Genomic DNA, 24,195 nt, shown 5'->3' with positions numbered 1-24,195 from the left:
TAAGTGTATATTGCTTTCACCCACAAGATTTACTACTACATGCCATTTTTAAGAGCAAAAGTGAGTGTGAAAGTCTTCCTACAACTCAATTCTCAGTTACCTCTTTCTCTCACAGGAGTGGTAAGCTAGTTCTTGCCTTAAAATAGTTTTGGAAATGTCTGAATTTCAGTAATTTGGCAAAAAAGTATTTTTCTCTCATCTGTTTTACAGCTGGCCAAATTCTATTTTTTTGTTATTACATGATAAATTATGTTTAAAATATATGTCTAGCAAACTGAGAATTTGTGATTAAACTGGTGAAGTATTCAAAAAATATTCTACTTTTTGTCCATTGGAGTTGAAAAGAGCTTATCTATGGGTGATTCTTCAGTAATTGTGAGTAGAAGGGTGCTTTTAGTTATTTATTTATTTTGCATGCAAAAAGAAGATGAATAGAGGTGGGCAAATCATCGGCATCTTGGAAGAATCCAAATGAGACATTTTTAGAATTAATTACCCTATTGTGCTAAGCAATACACAACATTTTAGAACTTTAAATTGCTTCTTAATCAAAAGCAATGAATGCAGGTTAAGAAAGTTTATTTGGTTTTACAAAGTAGTGTTGTATACCCAGCACTCTCAGCCCCTCCAGTCCTCCTCAGTGGCATCCAGTGGACTGGAATAGGTCTTTTGTTTTATCCCATGTTTGTTAGCTGGGCAACTATAGAAGTGAAGGGAGAAGAAATGATGAATCTGAGATTACACAAATTCTAGTATAGCTGACAGTATCCATACAAATGAATAAGACATAACAAATGCTATTGAACTGTGGGGCAGGAATAAATATGTAAGCTTTTCCAGGAAGCATGATCTGGACGTACTGACCAAAGTACACAATCATCTGATTGGTACAAGCTGATCGTGGCAATCAAATGTAGAAAAGGAGGAAGAGAGAGATCTAGTTAATAAGTAATTCCTAGTCATAATGCAGATCTGAACAAGCAGTACAGTTTCCCAACAGTAAAGACTGTATCTCAGCTTAAACATCGTCCAGCACAAGTATATTGTTTCTTCCTCTCACCAAGAAGAATATGAAGAATAAGAAGAGTTCTGCTCCACAAGAAGCAGGAACACGTCCTTCCAGGTGTCCAGATAACAGTGCATTCAAACAACAGAAACTACCGGCGTGGAAGCCCCGACTTACCATTGCATCTGTGCTCTCCACTTTCTTTCTCACAGGAGCATTTTGCCTTTCTGTGGGAGTCTCCCTCGTAGTAGCTGCAAACAGCGTCAGAGAAATCCAGGTCTGTTTGGAGTGGGGTGTTTGGCATTATGATAAGAAAGAAATGGTCTGTATTTGGGGAGAGGGAGAGGAAAAGCATTGAATTTGTGTGCCTGGATAGAAATGATAGCATTGGCTTTATGTCTTGCATGCATCCAGCAGCCAGTATTCCTGTGAAAGTTCTCAGAAAGATGGTCACTGATGACAGCCAAGCTCTGACTGGGTAACTGAGAAATAATTACCACTGGGTGGTAATATCTAAATGTCATTATCTCCTCCTCCTGGTGTTTGGTACTAGGAGATAAATATTTTCTTGGGCAAAATATTACAGACAGACCAAGCTGCAAAGGTGCTTGTCTGTCAGCACTCCTTTGCTGAGGAGCAAGTTTGGAGGTTCTGCAACAATCAAAAAACTCTAAAGCAGCTTTTAAGTAGGGATAACATTTGTGAATGTTCCATTGAGGTCAAGTCCTGATTCTCTACACCTCTGTTGATTTTAACAGTTTTGTTGGCAATCCAGGGTCACTTAGAACTGCTCTGAGAGGTCTTGTAGCTAAAACACTAATCTTTTCCTGTGTTCATGTCCTCTAATGCAATGTCTCTGCTTGTTCACTTCTCTGACAGGTTGATTATTCAGATAAATGCTCAAATTGTTCAAAACTTCGTGAAAACTCCTCTAATTGGAACAATGAATGCCTCTGTTCTATTAATTTCACGCTAGCAGAAGATATGCTGGTAAGTGGATATGGGAAACCAGCTAAGTTGCTTAGTACCTCCTGATAGTTATGTCTGTGCATGATAAAATATACTAAATTTGTTCTGTAGAGCACCTGTCTGAATTTTCTTTTTACTTTTAGGGATGTGAAATACTCAGAATTATACTATTTTGCATTTGCTATTGGTTTGGGGCTTGTGTTTGAAAATAATCCAGATCAGGCTCCCTCTGCCCTTGGATGGGAGATCTTCAAGGAGAAAGTGGGGATGGAGGGAGTGGTGTTTGCCTGTGGAGGTGATTTCTCCCCCTGAGTCAGTAGAGAACTCTAGTGGTTGGCCTGGAGTTGTTACTGTACTGCTAAACTCTTAAATGAGAAGGAAATCTGAAACTTTGACCACCTGTCATAAGTAAACCATTGCAGTCCTTTTGACAGGGATTACACTGTTGATCTCCAGGGTCCTTGAAACAATTCAAGTCTAGCAGTGGCATTCTGCAATTTCACTGGGGAGAAGGGTCCTTCATTTCCTGTCTTGAACTGCTAGTTGTGTTGCCAAGGCTGCTAAAATGCCTCATTCTTCAGAGGGGGTCTTACACTTATACTGTATAGATGAACCCTTCAGATTATAGTGTGATTAAATTATAAAGTTTCTTTATGGTGCTTCAGTATTAAAGAGGTTGTTAATGTGCTCTGAGTAATCCTTCAGATATAGTTACGTTTGACATCAGAAGTTTATGTAACTTGTTAATGATTTTTGAATCATTCCTGAGCAAGGCCGTTGACATGGTCCGCTACCACATCTTTATCTCCAAATTGAAGGGATGTGAGTTTGATGGGTAGACCACCGATGGATAAGAAACTGGTTGAAAGGCCACAGACAGAGGGTGGTCATCAATGGCTCTATGTCCAGGTGGAGGCTGGTAACAAGTGGCGTCCCCCAGAGGTTTGTCTTGGGACCGGTGCTCTTTAACATCTTTATCAATGACATCGATGACGGAATTGAGTGCACCCTCAGCAAGTTTGCTGATGACACCAAACTGAGTGGTGTGGTTGACACGGTTGAAGGAAGGAGGGACCTCGTGAGGCCATTCAGAGGGACCTCGAGAGGCTAGAAAGGTGGGCCCGGGTGAACCTGATGAGGTTCAACACGGCAAAGTGCAGAGTTTTGCACTTGGGCCGGAGGAATCCCAGGCATCCATACAGACTGGAAGGAGCGGTCCTTGAGAGCAGCCCTTTGGAGAAGGACCTGGGGGTCTTGACAGATGAAAAACTTAACATGAGCCAGCAGTGTGCCCTTACGGCTCAGAAGACAAATGGCATCCTGGGCTCCATCAAAAGAGGACAGAGACAGGGAGGTGACTGTTCCCCTCTACTCTGCTCTTGTGAGGCCCCATCTGGAATACTGCGTCCAAGTGTGGAGTCCCCAGTACAAAAAAGACAGGGAGCTGTTGGAGAGGGTCCAGAGGAGGGCCACAAAGATGATCAGGGGACTGGAGCACCTCCCCTGTGAAGACAGGCTGAGGGAGCTGGGCTTGTTCAGCCTGGAGAAAAGAAGGCTGCGGGGTGACCTCATTGCAGCATTTCAATACCTAAAGGGAACCTACAGAGGGGAGGGGAATCAACTCTTTGAAAGGGTTGATAACAGCAGGATGAGGGGAAATGGTTTTAAGTTGAGGGAGGGAAGATTTAGGTTGGACGTCAGGGGGAAGTTCTTTACAGAGAGAGTGGTGAGGTACTGGAACAGCTGCCCAGAGAGGTTGTGGATGCCTCGTCCCTGGAAGTGTTCAAGGCCAGGTTGGATGGGGCCCTGGGCAGCCTGGTCTAGCATTAAATGAGGAGGTTGGTGGCCCTGCATGTGGCAGTGGGGTTGGAGATTCATGATCCTTGAGGTCCCTTCCAACCCTGCCGATTCTGTGATTCTGTGAATAGATTACTAAACCTCTTTGTTGCTTATATTTGCCTGCTTAACATTCTCTGTTTAATAACAGGACTAAGTTTTCCAAGGGACTTAGATAATTGAGTAGAGTCAGTCTTATTTTTTTAAAAAGTCTGCAGGAATTAAGGCTGTTGGCTCCTTTTTGAAGTTGTTTCAGCATCTTCCTTTTGTAGAAAATAGGCATCTGACTCCATTCAGTATTTCATACTCATTGCAGTTTCAGGACCAGTCATTACCATCTTGAGTAAAATACTGATGATGCCTTTTCATTTTAGGTTTCATTTTCTGTTTTAAAGTATGTTTAATTTCGTGCCAAATAATAAGTTTTCAACTAAGAGGGTAAAGAATAGATAATAACCAGCATCCACTGGAGTAATTAGTTAGAATGTAGTTACCAAGAAGTGAGTATGAACTATTCTCTCTTTCACTTTCTTTTTTAGTAGTTAATAGGATTTTTTGTCTACTTCAGTTCTCCTTATTGAAGAGCTGTATTCTTGAATTCTAGGGTGATGTTTTTATGTACTATGGCCTGCAAAACTTCTATCAAAATCACCGTCGATACGTGCTATCAAGAAGTGATGAACAACTGTTGGGTCGAAATGTAGATGTAAGTTTTTTTTCTTTCTATTATGAGATCAGTATTTTTACCAGGTGTGTCTTTGACTATATGGAGATCTAACTTGAATGTGACCAGAAAGTACTAGAGACCTAATTACTCACTGACTTTTCAGAAGAAACAGTGGGAGGAAACCAGCAAACGAAAACCCCACAGTTTTTTTGTCTGATTGTTCTGCAGGTTCAGAACACCTACTGTGCACCCTTTGCTGCTTACAAAAACGGAACACCAATGGCTCCATGCGGTGCTATTGCCAACAGCATGTTCAATGGTAAGTACCTTCCACGTCTGTTTTCCTAATTTCAACTTTAAACTGTGATGTTGTCCCAGTCCAGCTGAGTCCTGATATTGCAAGGTAACTGTCGTTCTCCTACAAGAAGTTTTGTTTGACACTGGTACTGTGGTGAATATGTGCTCTGCTTCCTTCACTCTTCAATGTGATTCTGTAATAGGCCTGGGGAACTGAGTCTTGATGAAACAGGGAACAATGGTATACACAGTAGAAACAGCATACTTCCCTGCTAAAACATCAGGAGAACTCAAACTCTAACTTCCTGCAGCAGAATGCTTAGAAGGAAGCAACGTGCTCTTGACATTGGTTCTGTATGTTTGCATTCTGTTCTTTGAATGCTGGGAGCATCCATAGTCTTCCACGAATTGGTTTGATCTTGTATACACTTTCCTGGAGGGCATAATCTGCCCTCATTAATACATTTTAGACTGAATAGACAATATTAATACATTTAGACTGAAATCTAGAGGACAGCTCCTAGCCACAACGACTAGATTTCAGATTGGATTTCTCTGGGAATAAGGAAGGCAAAAACACTTCTATGGACTTCTCCTTCCACCATTCATCCCTTTTTATGTGTTCCCCCCATCTGTTTTTGGCAGTGCAGCAGCTACCTGCAAGTAGCTGAACCACCTACACCAGTGGAGTTGTGAAGGACAGCTGTAGAAATTCAAGATCCACCTGTGTGCACACCTGGTCCTCTGGAAATCTGAGCTACTGGGGGGGCTCAGACCTAGGCAAGCAGAGCTAACTCTGTAGCCCCTGTGGATCAGAAGTCCTGGCTACTGGGACAGAATTCTGCAGAGAGTTAGGGATAATAAGACTTTAAAGTGCTAGGGGTAAATCTTTCAGAGCCTGCCTTTATATCAGTCCTTAGTGCACAGTGTGGTGCCAGTTGCTGGTGGTGTGGGAGAGGCAGGTGATGTCTGAATTATCACTCTGCTTGCTCAGTTCTATCCCTCTGCTGTAACAGAGGCTTATTTCCTGCCATAAGAACAGTTTTTAACCCAAGCTAGCAGGTAAGGGAACAGCTGAGTAAAAAGAAGAGCTGAGCAAACTGCAAGCCCTGCTAATAAACTAATAACAAACAGCTGGAGATGTAGTGAGAAGAGACAAATGGAACCAAATGATCTCTAAGGTCCTTTCCAGCCTAAGTCATTCTATGATTATTATTTTTTCTATTCAGTTGAAAGGTGTTTCATTGTGTTTGTTTTGTTAGTCGTGCTGGTCATTAGAACAACCGTCTTTCACTCAGATGTGTTGCCTCCTGTATTCCCTGCAGATACTATTGATCTTTTCTACAATTTTAACTCATCTGTTATTCAAGTACCACTGCTGAAGACTGGAAACAGTTGGTGGACAGATAAAAATGTGAAATTTCGCAATCCAGAATCGCACAATCTCTCTGCTGCGTTTGCAGGTAAGAATGGCTCTACTAGCGTTCCTTATTTTTCAGTGGCTATCAGCTTTCCTCTCTCCCTCTCTGTGCAGAGCTTTCCCATTCTGAAAAGGGAATAGCCCTGTGAGAAATAGCTGGTAGTAGAATCAGCATTGGAGGGTAAATGAGAGCAAAAGCCAGATTTAGCCAAATTGTTCCTTTCTTTTCCACTGACCATCAAAACTGGGAGAAAGTGGTTTTGTAAGAAACAGTCTGTTCAGAGAAGGCAAGGATGCAATCTCAGTATTTTCTACTGAAAACATCTAAGAAGGAAAAGCACACGTCATGTTTCCCTTCTTCCTGCCTTTGCAGAAAGCAGGTAATTGTGAGCCAAGTGAGACTTATATCTTGAGTAGTTACTTCCAACAATTGTTTTCTAGGGCTATGTCCTTGTTTAGATTAAACCATATTACAGGCTGCCCAGGCAGATTGTGGATTCTCCTCTGGAGATATTCAAGACCTGCCTGGACACCTACCTGTGCAGCCTGTTGTAGGGAGGCTGCTTTGCACGGGGTTGGACTCAATAATCTCTGGAGGTCCCTTCCAGCCCCTACAATTCTGTGATATTGAAGTAGGATTAAAAGCACCATGTTCTGGATCAGGACATTGCTGTGCTGGATACAATAGGTATGACACATCTTCCTGCTTCAGGGAGAATGAGTTATCTAAGTAGTTTTCATATGGCAAATTCTAAATATCATAGGCTGTTTATTCAAGTTTGAGGTGCGTTGAGATCCATGGATACAAAGTGTTATCAAACATATATAATTTTGTGGTACTGGACAGTCTTGTCTCTCTTCCTTCTCTCGTATTCTGTGTTAGTTATGAGTAGGCAAAGTTAGTAACTGACCCTGTTTTTCCTGACAGTATGTCTTTCCTGGTTTTTTTTCTTTTTCACTAGGAACAGCAAGACCTCCTTACTGGCATAAACCAGCGTATTTGTTAGATGTGGAAGATGAAAAGAATAATGGATATATAAATGATGACTTCATTATCTGGATGCGAGTATCAGCCTTTGCTACATTCAAAAATCTTTATCGTCGTATCAGCCGGAAAGGGCAGTTTACTGATGGCCTCCCAGCAGGGAATTATACTTTCCATATTTCCTACAGTATCCTTTCATATTATCCAAGGCAATCCTTAACTACTAAGTGGTTGCAATGTGGATGGGATTTCTATAGCAAAATGGCAAAGAAAACAATCAAAACACTCAAAACTAAATCATCGTGAAAAGACCTGACTGTAAGGGTGATGACTATTAGGGTGGAGTTTCTCTAGCCTGGGCAGATGAAATGAAGACTTGTTAGTCATGGCAGCACCCGGCTTTGGATTTGATTTCTGCGGGGAGGTAGTAGGTTTTACAGAAAGGATAAATCTGTACGATGAAAATCTGAAGAGGTGGCTAAAATATTCAGTATTGGCCTGGTCAGCTGTGCAGTCACCATGACTGGGGCACAGAAGTGCCAGAGGTAACCCTGCCAGTGAGAGCTGTGCGGGATGCCTGTATCAGCAGAGCCCTCTGGTGGATTTCAGCCATGGGCTGATAGGAATTTTTGTGCTGGCAAAAAAAAAAAAAAGAAAAGAAAAAGAAAAAAAAAAGTGCTCACACACCAAACAGTGTGAAATTTGCTGACTAAAGGCCTCATTTTAACTCATGTTAACAGGAATTACATCGTGGTGACTGTAAATTTCTCCTCAATCTGAACTAAAGCAGTTATGATTTTAAACATTATAGCTCCACTGAAAGGCTTCATGTGGGTAGAGAGCATATTACATTAAAGGTGAACACTAGTCCTCACGGAGAATATGTAGAGTGTCATCATGGTAAGCTTCCCAAATGGTTCACTTTCAAGTGAGTTTTGTTTGCTGCTTAAAAATATTATGGATCATATCAAGTTAGCTCAGTAGCCATTACATACAGTATGAATCTGAAATTTTTAGTTACAAATCCCAGAATTTCCAGAATTATGCCAAGACTGTATCCAAAATAATTTGGAACTGCTACTGGTGTTGTTGTTGTTGTTTTTGGGTGGTGTTTGTTGTTGTTGTTGTTTTTGTTTTGTTTTCTGACTATGATAGCTGAGACTTCACAGACCATTTAAAGGAATTTTTGCAGCAAGTACAGATCTCCAGCCTCTTTGTGCCTTGAGAAGGATTTTGAACACTACATTTTCTCCTGGAGGCAGTGTAAACTTTGTTAGTGAATCCTTAACATCCCTCTGTCAGACTTCCCTGTTACCAAATTCAAGGGGAAGAAGTACGTGATTCTTTCAACCATGGTATGGAGTGGAGGAAGTAACCCATTCCTGGGAATTGCCTATTTGGTTTGTGGTGCAGCAGCAACCCTGACAGGTTTTATCATAACTGCCATCCACTTAAAGCTGAGAAAAAAGAAAACATATTTTCAGAGACGCTGATGTTCCCTGGATTGCTCAGTGAAGGCAAATGTGTGCTGTGAATGAAGAATGGGCAGCATCTTTCATTCTTTCCCCTATGCTCTGGATTTGCTTTAGTAACAGGTTTGGTGAATGTAAGCAAATTGAGGGACAGTGCTTATTCATCATCCAAACCCAAACTTAAGCGAGGCTGCATTATTATTAATGCATATATGCTCCTAAATTTGTTTCTTAGGAAACTTGTAGTGAGATGAGTGTCAGCAACAGATAGCACAGTGGTTTGGAATTGTAATGACAGTAAAACTATATGGTACTACTGTTCATCCAGAAGTCAGAGTCTATACTCATTTCTTACTTAGCCCTTTGTTGCTACTATGTTTTTATTGACTGAAATGCAGCTTTGGCTTGGTAAAAAGTGAGATTTTGGTCCAACAAAGAGCTTGAGCTGGTAGAACCTAATGCTAAAGCCCCCTTGTTGGCCACGTGCATGGGCTGATTGGCTTGGCACAGGTTGTACAAAGCTTTTTCCGCTATCCTGGAAAAGCGGACCAGTCATTTGTTTATTAATGTAAGATAATCATCACAGTTCAATACTTACAATAGAATACAGATCATGTTTTAGAAACATGGAGTGTGTTTAAACCCCTTGTTGTGTTGGTTTTATATGAGTACCAAGGCTAGCCTGCAGAACTAGATAGAGGATGTGAAAATGTCAACTTCTATTTTTAAAAATTATGGCTTAATAGCTTAAAGTAAAGGCTTCTTCAGTGCTAACTATTTCAGCAGAACCATCTAGCTAATGCAGCCTGCCTACTGCAGCCTTCCGTGCAAGACGCTGACTCTCAGTGACACGAAATGCCTGTTTCCTACTCAAGTCCCCACTTCTGTAGTGCAGAAACTCAATGCCAGTAGTAAACATAAAACGTTAGAAAATCTGACAACTTCATTTTCAGAAAATGAATGCTGCAGCTGGTGAGTAGACAGTTATCCATTTTTGTTTTCCATGTTCAAAATTTCAGATACTTTGAAGCTATTTCCAGAATGCAGGAATAACATAGAAGAATTTAGGTCAAGAATAGCATAGCACCTATGAGTTCTTAAAAACAATTCTTCCCTGGCATAAGTGGAAATAGAATAAAACACTCTTAATGAATTTCTTTGATAAGTACTGTGTGTGTACCCTCTTCTCCACAAAAAAGCCCACACCACTGAGATAAGAAAGAAAACACAGACTAGAGCAAGAGAAAAGAGTGTGGCGTAGGGAAGCTGTGTGATGCTATCAAGTCTGGTTTGCTGTTAAGGATGCCCCTGTCTGTCTTTTAAAAATGTATCCAGTACTTAGGACATGGAACTTAGGCAGATAGACTCTGGTGAATCAGAATGCACTGTTTTTTTCAATGTCTGCTTCTTAATTGTGCCATGAGCAGCAGAAAACATGCTCATTTTCACAGCCTGGCCTGTCGTTACAAGCTTGCTCCACCAGTGTCTTATGCTGATCTTCTGGGTTAACACACATCTTGTTCTGTTCATCCTGGTCAGGTCCAGTCCCCTTCATCAGAAAGCTGTGAAAACAGGGTTTCAGGATTTCAAACCACTCATCTAATCCTGCCAGGGGCTTGGGAGAGCCCTCTCCCTGACTGGACTGGACAAGACAGGGCACAAAGCAGTACATTTAGCAATGCTTAAGCTCATTATTCTAAATCACTTTTAACAATGAGACATGCTCCTGAACCTTCTAAGTGCTTTTGAAAATTTAATCCCATACAGCCCTCTGGAAGGCTCTGTTGGTGTTGCTGACAAAGCTGAATCAGGACTTATAGCTCCAAACAGACCACAGGACTCTCTTCTTTTTTTCTTTATAATGCTTTTTTTTCCCCCCTATTCTCTCTCTGAGTTTTGTTGTTTGTTTGTTTGTTTCCCTTTCTTGTTTCTTTTCTTTTTTTTAATCCTCTGAGAAATGATATATCATCTGGGTGCTTAAGCCAGAGCACAATTGCCAATGGTTCTACTTCTTTATGGAGTATCTGGTAAATACGTTACTAAACTGAGACTGAATAATGAGGCATGCGTTCCAGTGATTCAGTGTCTACAATAAAGAAAAAAGTATTTAGAAAATGCAGTCTCACAAGCAGCATTGCTGATATGTCTGTTATCTCCCAGAGGTTGATGCAAGAACCTGGCTCTTCTCTTGAAACATGTGATGTCTTTCAAGTTCTCCTCAGGGAAACCAGTCTTCAAACCAGTCTTCCTCTGTTATTCTGGAGGTCTTCGTTTATAAAAATGAAAGCTCTTTTTCACCTTGCCACAACTTTAAACACGTCTTCCATCTTTATTGAATCCTCTGAGCAGTGTCCTTGGCAGCTGCTTCTTGAACTCAGGAAGTCACTGCTGTTACTCTGAACAGCTCTGCAGAGCGTCCTGTCATTTTGGATAGTACTGCCTGGTCCACAACGATGGGGATGGCAGCTTTGATGGAGTACTTGCAGCAGATATGTTTGGATGGAATCTGCCTTGCTCAAAAAGACAGAAAATAAAGTGTTAGCACCCTCCCTACGCTGCCTTTTGTGCAGTATAACCAATAGTAAGTGAACCTTTTTTTTCTGTGTGAGATGGTAGCATTTGTGAACTTACTGATTCAGTGCGTAAACATCCTGGTTTAAGGTTGCTGGATGAACCTGAGAGCTGTACCTGTTATGCATAAATGAACAGCACCATTGTGAGTGCTCCACTGCTAAGGCATTCAAGACATACTGCCACGATCTGTAATATTTTGGCATAGCAAAATCATTAAGTTGTTTGAAGTCTTTTCCTGCAGATGCCAGCGCTTCAGAAAACAGCATAATACCCAAGGTGTGTAGATTTTTGCTTTCAAAGGAAAATAGCCATGCCTTTCTCAATATTACTTAAAGCAACAGGCAAATATGCCTGTTTCTTTCTTAAAAAAGAAAGTAGCCTATCAGAAACAGGGCCAAATCACAGTATCACAGAATTGTACAGGCTGGAAGGGACCTCCAGAGATCGAGTCCAACCCCCCTGCAAAGCAGCCCCCTTACAGCAGGCTGCACAGTTTGCTGGACCCAAATTAATAATATCATCAATGTTCAGTGTAGTAATAAGTGGTGTTCTGGTGTGTTATTTTTCCCCGTCCGTTTCTGGAACAGATAAAGAAGGGACTATTTATTGCCAGCTTTTATTTCTGAGGAGTGGATGTTTAGTAACTGGGAAATGGGCAAAGAATTCCTGGTAGTACATGTAATCTAAATTTATATGGTATGCATGGACTAAAACAGGTGAGCTAAATAGGATGTAAGTTCCCTTTTTGTTTTTAATATAAATGTTTTAATTTGTATTTTAGAAGGTAGCAATTACACAGGAAAGCATTTTATTTCCTGAAGTTCTGCAGCTCAGGTGTAACGCTGGCAAAAATATTTGAGGGTGGAAAGATACCACTATTTTAGAAGCCTTATATGCAATTTTTAAATCTCAGCTTGAAGTTAGAGAGGGGCAATAGAGAGAGCTGTGTTTCAATGTCACAAACTGTTGTGCTGCTTTTTCCAGTCCCTTTAGGACTGGATTTCATGAATGGTATCTATATCCATAGAGGGAGGTGTAAAATAGAAGTAGGAATTACAGGATATTTCAGGAGTACTTCAGATACAGAATTTTTCCAAGACTTTTTCAGCTTTACCATTTCACATGCATACATCCAGTGTCTGTTTGCCATGGTTGGTTTTTCTCTTTAAACACAGATATTTGCTTATCTCATCTGGAAATGAAAGGATGGGGTCTTCATGTGAAACAGATGAGCACGATCGCAGACCTATTGAGTCTGGAAAAATTATTTACATGTTGAATCTGTTTTGTATAAACAGCTCTGTTGCATGGAGATTCCTGCTAATAGTATATGGATGGAGCACCTTGTGTTTTAATGATGCATTACAGTGTTAAAACTCTTTTCATTTTTCTGAGGAACCAAACTGATGTCAGGGTAAAGTCAGGGAGAGCAGTTCAGGAAAGGGAGGGCTTGGAAAATTAGATAATATGCAGAGAAGACTGCATTTCAATTTGGATTTAAGTTTTGGTCTAAAGTAGGAGAAAGCAGCTGCTTCACTGATCAGGTAGTGCTGTCTTCTTGGTTGACAGCAGTATAGTGGAAGAAGGCTAATCTGAGAGAAAAGCTGAGCTGCTTCTGTTTGCTGTGTCCTGCTCTCCCGTCCCCCAGGCAATGGGAAACCAGGCAAAGAAAGCGTTGGGGCTCATTTGGCTTCTGCTTAAACTTCATGATTGTGTGAGAAAGTTGTCTTCCTTTCCCCATGCAGCTGACTAGAAGAGGAAAAGGACTATGGGGCTAATTATGGTCCAGTGCAGGTAGAGGCAATAATAAATTATATCAAAAGGTAATTTCCTTGCAAGTTCATAGAATCATAGAATGGCTTGGGTTGGAACGGACCCCAAGCATCATCAAGCTCTAAGCTCCTGTCACAGGCAGGTCCACCAACCTCCGAGTTGCTTATCAGTTGGGAATCATCAAAAAGCAAAAGCTGTCAAATGATTTTTACTTTTTCTGGCTCCTGTAAGATGCAGTGATCCTGAGAGATTATTGTTTCTGTTACTGCAAAAGAATGAAGTCTTTCTTGGGCTCAGGATTAGACTGCCAGGCTTCCTTCTGCAAGGCTGTGTCCTGGAGCCTGGGGCTGTTGGAATTGGCAGCTGGGTCCCAGGCTGGTGGGCATTCAGCAAGGTGACCAGGAGAGCTGGCTGAGCTTTTAAACTCAACATCTTCAGCGCCTGTCTCATATATTGGAAACACCTTGCTTGGTTGTTTCTGGGATTGTCTTTCTCCTTCAGAATTGGTAGCTCACAAGAAACTACTTGAAATGTTTTGGTCCAGATCAGAAGCATTGTGTAAGAAATCAGAAGCCGGAGTGTTGGGCAGCTGTAATGAAAAGACTCGGGTACCCACAGAGCATGTTGTATGTACTCTGGACAAATGTGCTGTGTGAGACCAGGAGGAAAATGATCATTTAGCTATACCACTGCTCATTATATCTGTGCATTGAAGAGCCTGAAGAAATAGCTTTATATCTGAGGCCATTAACAAATAGTTTGTGAAAGAACGTCAGGCTCAGCTATCCCAAGTTATTTGCCTTTTCCCCCGTGAGGATTCCTTTGTGTAATGAGAAGCTGTCCCATCAACAGCTCTGTCACAATACTGAGGGGTTTGGGTCTGAAGGTTTAATCAAGCATTCCGGAGCTTTCTCAAATAGTTTATGTGAAGCACCAGGCTTTTCTCAGACTATGTTATTATTGACAGTAAACCTGAAAGCACTGTAAAAAGAACAGATAGATGGAGTGGTTCAAAGGAGAAGGGAAGGAAGTAGCATCCCGAGCCTGCCCATAGCTCTGGCTGTCACAAGTTGGCCTTTGGGGGTCGTGTACTGAGCTGCTGCCGCTGAGGTACAATGGAGCAGCTGCTATTTGGCAGCACAGAGAGACATCACAGCAGCTCAGGACAGTAATAATAACATCTGCAGCTCATAACAGCCCTCCCCGGCGGGTGTGCCGAGGCATCCGGCACAGCAGCAGGGGACAGTCGGGATTTAGCGCTTGGCGTCGACAGTACTTCATCCTTGTGGGTGGCAGGGTGGTGTGAGGAGGTGGCAGTCCTGTGTGGGCTGGCTTCTGCTGGCTGCTACTAGGCCGTCTGAGGGGAGGGAGGGCCGTCCGGAAGGCATTTGAGAGCCCTGCAGGGGCGTTATGCTGAATGCAGGGTGCGCTGCTGGGATGTCTGCGCAACTTAGCACGCGTCACAGCTCGCTGGTGGCCTGAGTGGGATGTAGAGATAAATCGCAGAGTGGGAGGGAAGGTGAGGGTGCATAACTTCAGAAGACTCCAGCCTGTTGGGTACTTTCATAGTTTTTGGCTTTGTCAGGATTTTGACTGAAATGGGATGTCCCACACGGTGTAAGTAAGTAGGCTGCATTTTATTTGCCTTGAAACTTACCTGTCCTGGCAGGAGTTCTCATATCCACCACATTATCATTTGCGATGTAGAAAGAAATGAAGTGTAAATGCATCAGGTGTAATTTTAAGTGTTCTTAGTGTCATAAGAGATTGTGTTCGAGAATGACTGATTCAGTTATTGATTCAAAAATATTCCCTTCCCAGAAGGTGGGTGTAATTTTAGTTTCAGGAGCACACCAGAACTGACAGAGTTGCCCCCATTGTGGACCCTGGGCTCTGACTCTTCTGTGGGAAGAGTGGACCAGTAGCTCTCAAGCAAACAGGACTTCCTGAGCATGTTTTTAATGCTGCCTTCACTCTGGCTGGGTCACTTCTGCGTCAGGTGGCTTGTTGGCCTGATGCTAGTGCTGAATTACCTCTCTATCAAGTGGTTCTTCCACCTGTGAAGTGTATGAAACCTCTTTTCCCCCAGCTGTGCATCATGGAATGGCTGACCAGAGCTGGAGCTTCAGAATGACTCAATGGGCCCTGCCAGTCCTGTTTATAACAAGCTTTTTCTGGAGGCTTTCCTCAGAGGGAAACTAAGGAGACCTTTGTTCTGCATGCCACCCCACCAGTTTCACTGACGTAAGAGCTGTAAACATCACCAAATCTTGGCAAGTCTTCCTCAGGCAGACTTTACTCAGGTATTGTTCTGTGGGCAAACTGAGCATCGTTTCTTTGAGAACTGCTGAGAAAGGCAAGTCTTTTGTATTTCATTCTGGTGAGCATGTTCTTCAGGCTTCATCTGCTAAGTGCACAAATGCTTGCTCACGTACTGGGAGAAGGCACTTGGTTGATGCTGGTTTTGTATAAGGCTGTGGTTACGTATTTTCTTACTGGGACTGATACACAGCAGTGGGAAGAAATGGGGTTCCCCTTCAGCCCCCCAGCCATGGTAGGTTTGGCCGGATAAAAGAGTTGAGGAACTCAGGATGTGTCAGTAGGCAGCTCTGGGCAGTGGGCCATGTGCCGCCTCTCAGAGATAAATTGCAGCCACCTGCATCCAGCTTCCCTGACACCCCACCTGTGCTCCCAGCAGCAGGATTATTGCTGACCTCCTACATTTTTGAGAGAAAAAAACACATACTAGAGGTGAGAGAGGGTGTGGGAGAGGGAGAGGTGCTCTTTGTGAAGGGCAGCGTAGGGGCTGAGAGCATGGCTGGCAGCACTGGGCAGGCGACTGCATGCAGGTAAGGCTGGGCAGGCAGGATGTTTGGGGTGCTGAGTTGTGAAAGCAGCACCTCAACTGCTGTGTTCAGAAAGCAGGGGAGAGTGCTGAGCTCTTCTCTTCATTTTGTGTTTCTCACTGCTGTCAGGTGACAGCTTTATTTTGGACCTAGCATATGAACAGGAGATGGGAAAAGTCAGGGAATCTCAAATCATGAGCAGCACTGGGCAAAGTTAGTGGCTGAACAGCCACCCTGACTGTGTCCATCTGCAAGGGCTGCTCTGAAAGTAATTTCATTATGTTGGCCTACGCTGCCAGAGGCAGATGGTTGTTGTATGGCAGTAGAGGCAGAACCTTCCCACCAATATTCCTTTACACGTTGTTGCTGCATGGCAGATGGCAGCAGAGGGGCAGTCTGACAGAATGGTGTTTGACATGGGGGTGCGGATGAAGCAAAGTTGTGTCACTGAATTCCTCCGTGTGGAAAAATGGCACCCATTGACATTTATTGATGCTTGCTTAACATTTCTAGAGACTACACGGTGGATGTGAGCACAGTGGTGGTGTGTGGTGGGGGTATGTTTCAGCACTGGTGACTGAGTGACATTGAGGTCCACATAACCCATTTCGTAGATTAATGATGGTTAATAGAGAAATAGTTACTGGAAGGCTGTTGGCACGACTTCTGCAGAGAATATTCTTGGGACTATTTAATGCTAAGTCACACACTCATACACATACCTTATAAAAAGTCAAATTTGGAAATAAGTGCAAAAGTTTAAAATATGAATATAGCTGTAGTTAGAGTGGTCTTTGAAGTGGACTCAGTGGGAACTGATTTTTGCAGGCAGCTTTATTCATACTGGGTATCACGTGGCTGCTGCTTTCATTATGGTGTGTGTTTCAAATCTGATACAGATGCAAAAGTCATTAAAACTTTGGAATAGTGAATAACGGTTTCAGTCCCTCGATGCTGACAAATTTAGTATCTGCCACTGTTCAGTGTGGGAGCGCTGCCAGGGAAGGTGTAGTTTTATGGAAGAAGTTTGGTTTGATCATCAGTGATTTTATCCCTGGAGGCATTCAAGGCCAGGCTGGATGTGGCTCTGGGCAGCCTGGTCTGCTGGTTGTTGACCCTGCACATAGCAGGGGGGTTGAAACTAGATGATCATTGTGGTCCTTTTCAACCCAGGCCATTCTGTGATTCTATGAGTTTCCTTGCTTTATGCAGGAAGGCAAATCTTTGTGTAGGTGGTTTCATCTCCCTCTACCGGGTTGAAGAAAATGCTATAAAAATGCATAAAAGCATAAATTGTTTTTCTTTTCCTATGAAAATGTTATTGAAATGTTGCTGGTTACAATCTGCTGTTAGAACTGAATTTTTGTTTAGATGTTATTTTGTTTCCCCTTTACATTCAAGTATTGGATTTTGATCCCATTTAATTTTGTTTCCTGCCATGTTGTGGTTTGCTCTGAACTAAAGTGGGGTGTTGGGTTGGAACAGAAATGAAAATTCTCAATGTCTGTGGAGCTGGAGGAAGATCTCAAGCATTTGGTGTGAACCAAGTGTCTCTCTTGTGGATGATTCTCTTGTGGATGGTCCCATGCTTGTAAACGTTTCCTGGGATGTAAGGTAATAATGTAGGCTGCTGGCTGTCTAGATCTGTAATGAATTGATTTTAAGGCTTAAAAGGAGAAAGAGTGGTTAAAAAAAAAAAAACAAAACAACACTGTGAAGAATGAAAAATCCAACCAGGTCATGGCAAACATATGTAAAAACCCCACCAACTTTTAGAAGTTATAAGCAAGGTTCCTGGGAGTGTATTGAGTGTTTGGTCCCTGCCAGTTGGGCAGATGCTGAGATCTCATTATTCCAGTGGTGTGCTCTGTGTTGCCCCACAAAGCTGATAGTGAAGCCATCTTACCTGAAGCTACAAAACCAGGATCTGTGTTATGTCAGCATGCAGCTGGGGGAGGGGGAATGTCCTCCTTGTGTGTGTCACTCACTCAGAGCCTTGGAAATTGTATCAATTGGCTGTATATGTAAGAGGATGGTTTTGCTTTCTGCACATGACTTTCCTGAAGGATTTCTCAGTATTTGGAAGGCCATTGCCTTAGAGGAAGAATCTCTGAAATATTTCTGTATTATAAATTGCCTGCCAGAATGGGACACTGTGTATGAGATATGGTACATGGTTATTTATATGGTGTTCGTTGTGCCAGTTATGACTTCAGACAGGATGCTGCATAATGATGTGAGGGCCGTAATGTGAGGTCCACTTTCTAAAGTGAGATGACTTTCAAGGATGGTAGCTGAAATGCTGTTCCATGGGCTGAGAGCTTCAAACTCCATTGTATTCTGGATACCTTTCTACATTAACCAGTGTTTGGATTAAGGCATAAACTGGGACTGGAATCCCTCTTACAGTGAAGAGATGACTGGATGTTACAGAAAAAAGCAAATTTTTCATTCCAGTTGCTCTGAGTTGTTGGGCAGGAGGTGCTGGGGTAAGTTACCTTGTGACATGCACAGCTCTGGGATTTTCTCTGGGATTTCTTTTTTTTTTCATTTCCTGGTATGAGTTTTGTCCTAAAATTATCCTCATAAAATCTCTGAAGAGAAAAGCAGACGCTTGTTTGAAGGATCTTCTCTCTGTGTCTGAACAACCTTCTTTTTAATTCTGCAATTGCAACCCTGACTGAATTCCAAATGTATTCTATCATACCTGTGTCACATATACAAACGAATTTGCATTTTTGTGTGTGTTATATGCTCTTATATCTGAAATAGAACACTGCAGCAACTTCTGGAGAAGCTTTGCACTAGGGTAGAATTTTGTGTTGGATTTCCCCACAGCTCTAATTACAATGAGCCCCTCAAAAGAGCAAAAGTGTTTTCAGTTCAAAAATCTGGAACAATTTTAAAGTGATTAAATAAGACCAAAGACCCCATAAATCCCACGTGTCCTTGTAGGTTTCCCTTTGGTTCTGGATTCAGGCATGGTTTCGGTGCTGCGTGGACTTAGCACTTTCCAGCTCTCTTAACCAAGGTAGGGGAGTGGAACAGAATTGACATTTGCTGTTTTGGTGTCTTTGTGTAGCAGCCTGATTTCTTCTAAGAAAAGCCTGACTTTACACAGCCCCCATTCCAGCCATCGCAGGTACCAACGAACTGCAGGTCCCCTACAGCATCTTACAGCACCACGACAAAAGACCTGTACTCTGGTCACTTTCTTGATAGGGTATTTCATGTGACAGTCCAGTTGAGTTTTAAAATAGCTTCCATATCTTCTCCTTCTATTAAGGAGCATCCCAGTGGATTGTCCAGCTTTCCTTTACATTGAAATCACAATGGTAGAGCAGAGAGAACTGCTACAAGTGAGAGTCTGGATCTGTTTACCAGCTTTCTACAGTGTCGGCTGTGCCCTTACAAAACAGGTGTTCTTCCACCCACCAACTCCTTTCACAAGCAATTCCTCCTGTGCAGGAAGAACTAATTCCTCTATTAATGATATATGAGGTGGGCAATGGCCCTACCAGTGATACAGTGGAAAAAAAAAAAGAGAAAAACTGGTAGAAGTGGTAAGAAAGTAATCTGCAGTGAGGGATGAATCTGGAAAGTTGTTTTTTTTTTTTCCTTTGAGGGAAACCAAGGAATTACTGGTGCAGGAATTGCAACTGTTAATTGGTGGTATTTTTAAAATACTGCCGAGGCTTTTTGTGTGTGCTGCAAGATTAGAGAATTCTCACCTGGGCAAGTATTTTCTTCCCTACATCCTATGTTTACTGTGACTAGAGAAGGACATTGTTTTAGTCTCGAACTTGACTGCAGATTTCCATTTTCTTCTTCAATTGCATAGTGACTGTGTTGGACTCTGTCTTGGTTAAAGTCACAAAGATTAAAAAAAAAAAAGTTTAGGAATCACATAATTTATTTTGTGTTGAGTTTATATTTAGGTAGATTGCAATTCCAGTTCTTTGGCCATAGAGTTGTTTGCATGGTCATTCCAGGTACGTTCAGCACACAGACAGCTGTAAGGCTGAAAGCTGTTCCAGGCTTCTGCCAGTTAAATATAAATGGAGGCTGGACTCCCTCTCCCATTTTCACATGCAGTGCTGTCCTTGCATGTGAGGGCCAAACAGTGTTTCTTTCCCTTTCACCACTGGCACTTACAACTCAGCATGCAGAAAACTGACACCAGTTTTGAGGTTTTCAGATCAGCAGCCCCAACGAGAGCTCAGGTAAGTGCCAGAGCTGGCTGCTACAGGTGGTGATGTGGTGGGGAGTTCCTCTCAGCACTGTTGTGGTGCCAGTGCTGTGTTGCTATGGGGGCAGGGCATAGCCCCAGAAGGAGTACAAACTAGCAGAGTGATAGAGATGAAAGTAAAGGTTGTTAAACACAAACTGGGCATAATAGGTATGTACAATTTATTTAAAATACTTTTTAACATACATTAAAAAACCTCACTATTTATACAGTCTAATTTCTAGCAACATATACAGATACTGAGCAACTACGCTACATGCTGAGGTAAGAACATAATCAAGCCAAAGAAGGCTGAAATACACTTTATATCCATATAGCTTCACATGTAAAAATGAGACCCATTAATTGTACCTCTGCTTGCATTGTACATGGGAGAACATCACTCTTAGGTCTGTCACACAATTTACACTTGGGAGTTGATGTTTAACAGTTTGTAGCATACACTTTAAACCCAACTATGAGAAATTCCAACTTACAATGTAAATGTTGAAAGCGGTGAGCAAAGCATGAGGCCATTTTCTTTCATAAAGAGGACCTAACTCCATTCTTAACTACAACAGATCATGCTGCTCAGATAATGAAACCGCATCGTGGCTGCTTGAACAAAACCCACTCTTTTACACTGCCTTAGCCTACAGTTATACCCATTGTTACGCTATACCTGGCCTACAAGAAAAATAAAATGCAGATTTCCAACACTGTTAATTAATTTTACCAAATTACTTAAACAAATCCGTGTGATCCACGCAGATATTTTTGTTTCAAAGACTAAAAGTTCAAAAGTTTCTTCAAGTGAATTGGAATCAGCATATCACACCTTGGTGCAACCAACCAACCTTCCAACCCTTTCAAATAAAATGCCATAACATCCAGCTTATAACTGCTGCTGTGGGGCACGAGCACGTACCTGCCTGTTTAAGGAGAGCACAGAGGACTGTGAACTAGCTTTATCAATCAGAAGAAGTTGCAATTACATCAGAAGTACAACTTATATGCAGGAAATTCCTTTCCACAACTAGGCCTTATATACCGCCCTTCGTTGCCTACTCAGATTTAGGCTTAGGCTCCCAATTCTAAAAAGCATTCCTGTTCATGATCAAAAAAATGTAGAATTGAGTTTTAAGGCAGCAGAGTATAGGTAACAACATTCTAGGCAGTGGATAGACCATGAGAAATGCTGGTTGTCTCTCTACAAAAAGACTCAAGTGCTCAGTCAGGGCACTGTTCTGTACGAGGTGCAGTAGCTGTTCTCTTGTACATGACTTTGGCTTTGATGGGGATGGGAGCCACCTCATGTCAGTCCCACGGGCAACACCAAAGCTGACAAATTGTGTTACAGAAGGAAACAGTAGCCATTACAGTCCATAAAACTGGGCTAATGTGTAGCTAGGGATTTTCACATTTATAAATTAATTCAGCATCCTCCCACCAGTGCTGTAACAAAATAAAGCTATTTAAGAATTCTTTTCTACTACTTAAGATAAAAAGCTGTGCTTTGTTTCTAACAAGATTAGACATCCAAATGGTTCTCGTTTTGTGATTACCGAGATAAAACTAGTCTACCCAATCTTAAGTAGAAGACTGACTGCCATGTTTCATTGCAGAGAAAACCGGAACATTCAAAAGATAACAATTCAATTAAATGTTTCTAAAACGACACTCTTTGGGACAGCAATTGTTCTCAGTAAAAAGCATAAAAGATTCCAAGATCTTTAAAAAGAACAATCATAAGAAAAGCCCTAGGACCAAAGATTTCCAATTGTGCTAAAAGTACCATCCGTGCTAAATGCATGTATTAACACAAACTACGCACCGTTAGAATATTTGTGTGCTTCTTCAAGCACTCACAAAAGTATGTACATATCTTTCTTTGAATACACTCACCTCTTAACCTACAACAATAGATACTGCTGTGGGAGAGGGAACATGTCAGTCACTTTGAATGCCTGCATGCTTCTTGCAGAAGTTTAATTGAAGGCAGACACCAGTCAGAGCAGCCTTTACTTAGCAGGTAAGTGAAAGCAGTTGCGGGGTAATTTGCTTGTAAGACTTCAGACTGTACCTGCTGTATCCCTACCAGGACACAAAGGCTGAGCAGCTTAAGACATGAGGCAGAAAAGAAAATGGGTTGTAAAGACAGCAAATTCTAGTTTCCGAAGGCTAACAAAAATGCTAGGAAAATTCTAAGGAACAAATAGGTAATGATTCCCAGTCCTGTGAACAAAAGTCAAAATTAACATAATTTACAATCATGACCATTTTTATGTCATGAAGTTAATGGAAATTCCAAAGTTCGAGGCTGTACACAAATTTTATAGGGTAAAATGAATTTTAGAAGCTGTAGTACCTATGTAGCATAGAACAATAGAATCGTTTCAGTGGAAGGGACCCTCATCAGTCATCTGGTCCATCTCCCTGCAGTGAACAGGAGCACCTACAGCTCAATCAGGTTGCTCAGAGCCCCTCTAACCTGACCTTAAATGGCACCAGAGATGGGGCATCCACCATCCACTCTCCGGGCAACTCGTGCCAGTGCCTACAGATTTTTGAAAATCTGAAGTTTTGATTGTGGGTTATTATTTTTCCCCAGAAATAGTACCATTAGCAAAAAAATTACCATCTTTCGTACTTTAAACAGTTGTTTCTCCAAATTCATCATTCACATCTATGACTTTTTGAAGCTAATCTTGAAGAGACCTTCTGTCATGCCTGACAGATAACTGTACAGTAGGGAAAAAAACACCAACAACAGAGCTCCTGGTTATAAATGCAGCTTAAGAAAAGGCAGAATGACTGGTTTTGCAGATTTCCAATGATACATCTTTTGGCTCAACACTGTATTACTTAAGACTAACAGTTATCAAAACAGTGTGATTAAAAAATGAATCTGTCAGCTTTACGAAACTGGCTTTTAAAAACAAGCCATGTTTGCCATCGTCCTGCCTTATATACCTTATATATGAGCTAACTTGGTTCATCTTTACTGCTGATGGAATGGGCCGTGCTCAGTGGTACCTGGTACACCAACTCGTCAGCAGTGCCTGGCCCCAGCTGTCCCTTTGGTGTGTCATACAGTGCCTGTGCTGAGGACACGCTGTCTGTCCTGGACAAGAGCTTATTGTAAGTTCCCACCAGTGAAGGAGCTTGATTCCCTGCTGCTTTGAAGGTGGAAATAGAAGGAACGCCAAGAGGTGTGCTGGGATGACTGGACATGTCCATGACTATTGGAGTTGCGTATTCTGGTCCAGTTATAGGCAGTGGTTCAGCATAGGCATGATAAACTTCTTGTACAGGTGAATTGTAAGGGTCCAAATCAGCATAACTTGCTTCTTTTCCTTCCTCTGGTTTGAAGGTTGATCTCTGATGAAGCGAGCCGACAATGCCGCCGACCAGAGGCTGAGCATACTCTGTATTACAAAGCCCAACAAAACAAAATAAAAATGCACTTGCTGGATATTTTTCTTACAGCAGCAACACATTCAACACATCCTATCAACAACATCACAAAAAGTATTATCCTGGATCAAAGTACTGGTTGGTTTTTGTCTGTCATATCGAGGTGCTTTGTGGGGGAAAAAAAAAGTAATCTTCGCCCAACAGACAGAGCATAAGCTATCCAACAGCACCTGATAGCTCAGGTTTATCATTCTTCCCTTGTGAGCTACTATTTCCCATGTTGAATATCTGCTCAAAAGTAAGTGTTTAGAAACGTGCTTCCCTGAAAGCTGAAAAGTGAATGGAATTATCCTGTCTGGTACTGGATAAGAAGAGTGGTCCTCGGCATGGAGGGTTTGTCCTCTGAGACTGGGAGCCAGCACACAGCCAGCTGAGATAATGCAGTTTGACAGATAATCTGAGTAACAAAAGCTCACCCCAAATCAGCCAAACGCCAAAAAAAAGAGAACATCATTACTTCTGCATGCTGTAAAGCTGTAATTCCTGTACATCTGCAAACTTCTGCCATCAGCACCATCAGCACAGAACCAAAGGCAGTCAGCCATCTTCCTCTAATGGCCAGTTTACCATAAAGGGTGCATGCTGTTATCAGTAACTGATTTTCCAGATCAAAAGGATGGCTTAATCAGACTGTCAGTGTAGGGA

General features: G+C 42.0%; 2 protein-coding genes across 2 annotated transcripts in view; one reads left to right on the top strand and one right to left on the bottom strand.

The window, feature by feature from the left end:
* Positions 1–56: 56 nt before the first annotated feature.
* Positions 57–19,931, top strand: LOC116242329 (cell cycle control protein 50C). Its single transcript, XM_090151363.1, has 7 exons — positions 57–1,283; positions 1,886–1,996; positions 4,416–4,517; positions 4,707–4,797; positions 6,101–6,238; positions 7,158–7,367; positions 8,483–19,931. Exons 1-7 carry the CDS (start codon positions 1,071–1,073, stop codon positions 8,671–8,673), a joined length of 1,056 nt encoding a protein of 351 aa, XP_090007489.1. The 5' UTR covers positions 57–1,070; the 3' UTR covers positions 8,674–19,931.
* A 301-nt stretch (positions 19,932–20,232) lies between these two features.
* DCBLD2 (discoidin, CUB and LCCL domain containing 2) overlaps positions 20,233–24,195 on the bottom strand; it is a 41,791-nt gene continuing 37,828 nt past the window's right edge. Inside the window, exon 15 of the mRNA XM_031613046.2 lies at positions 20,233–23,501. Within this exon, the coding sequence (XP_031468906.1) occupies positions 23,059–23,501 (443 nt within the window). The 3' untranslated portion in view covers positions 20,233–23,058. The remainder of the gene's footprint in view (positions 23,502–24,195) is intronic.

This window comes from Phasianus colchicus, chromosome 1, assembly GCF_987193195.1.
Source record: "Phasianus colchicus chromosome 1, bPhaCol1.hap1.1, whole genome shotgun sequence".
In the NCBI taxonomy this organism is placed as follows: Eukaryota; Metazoa; Chordata; class Aves; order Galliformes; family Phasianidae; genus Phasianus; species Phasianus colchicus.
This window is presented reverse-complemented; position numbering and strand designations above follow the sequence as displayed.

Bases quoted from the DNA above. Each gene is read 5' to 3' on its own strand.
- LOC116242329 (XM_090151363.1), top strand. From the start codon at position 1,071: ATGAAGAATAAGAAGAGTTCTGCTCCACAAGAAGCAGGAACACGTCCT. The intron at 1,997-4,415 runs GTAAGTGGATAT...CTTGAATTCTAG, and splicing joins CGCTAGCAGAAGATATGCTG to GGTGATGTTTTTATGTACTA. The intron at 6,239-7,157 runs GTAAGAATGGCT...CTTTTTCACTAG, and splicing joins TCTCTCTGCTGCGTTTGCAG to GAACAGCAAGACCTCCTTAC.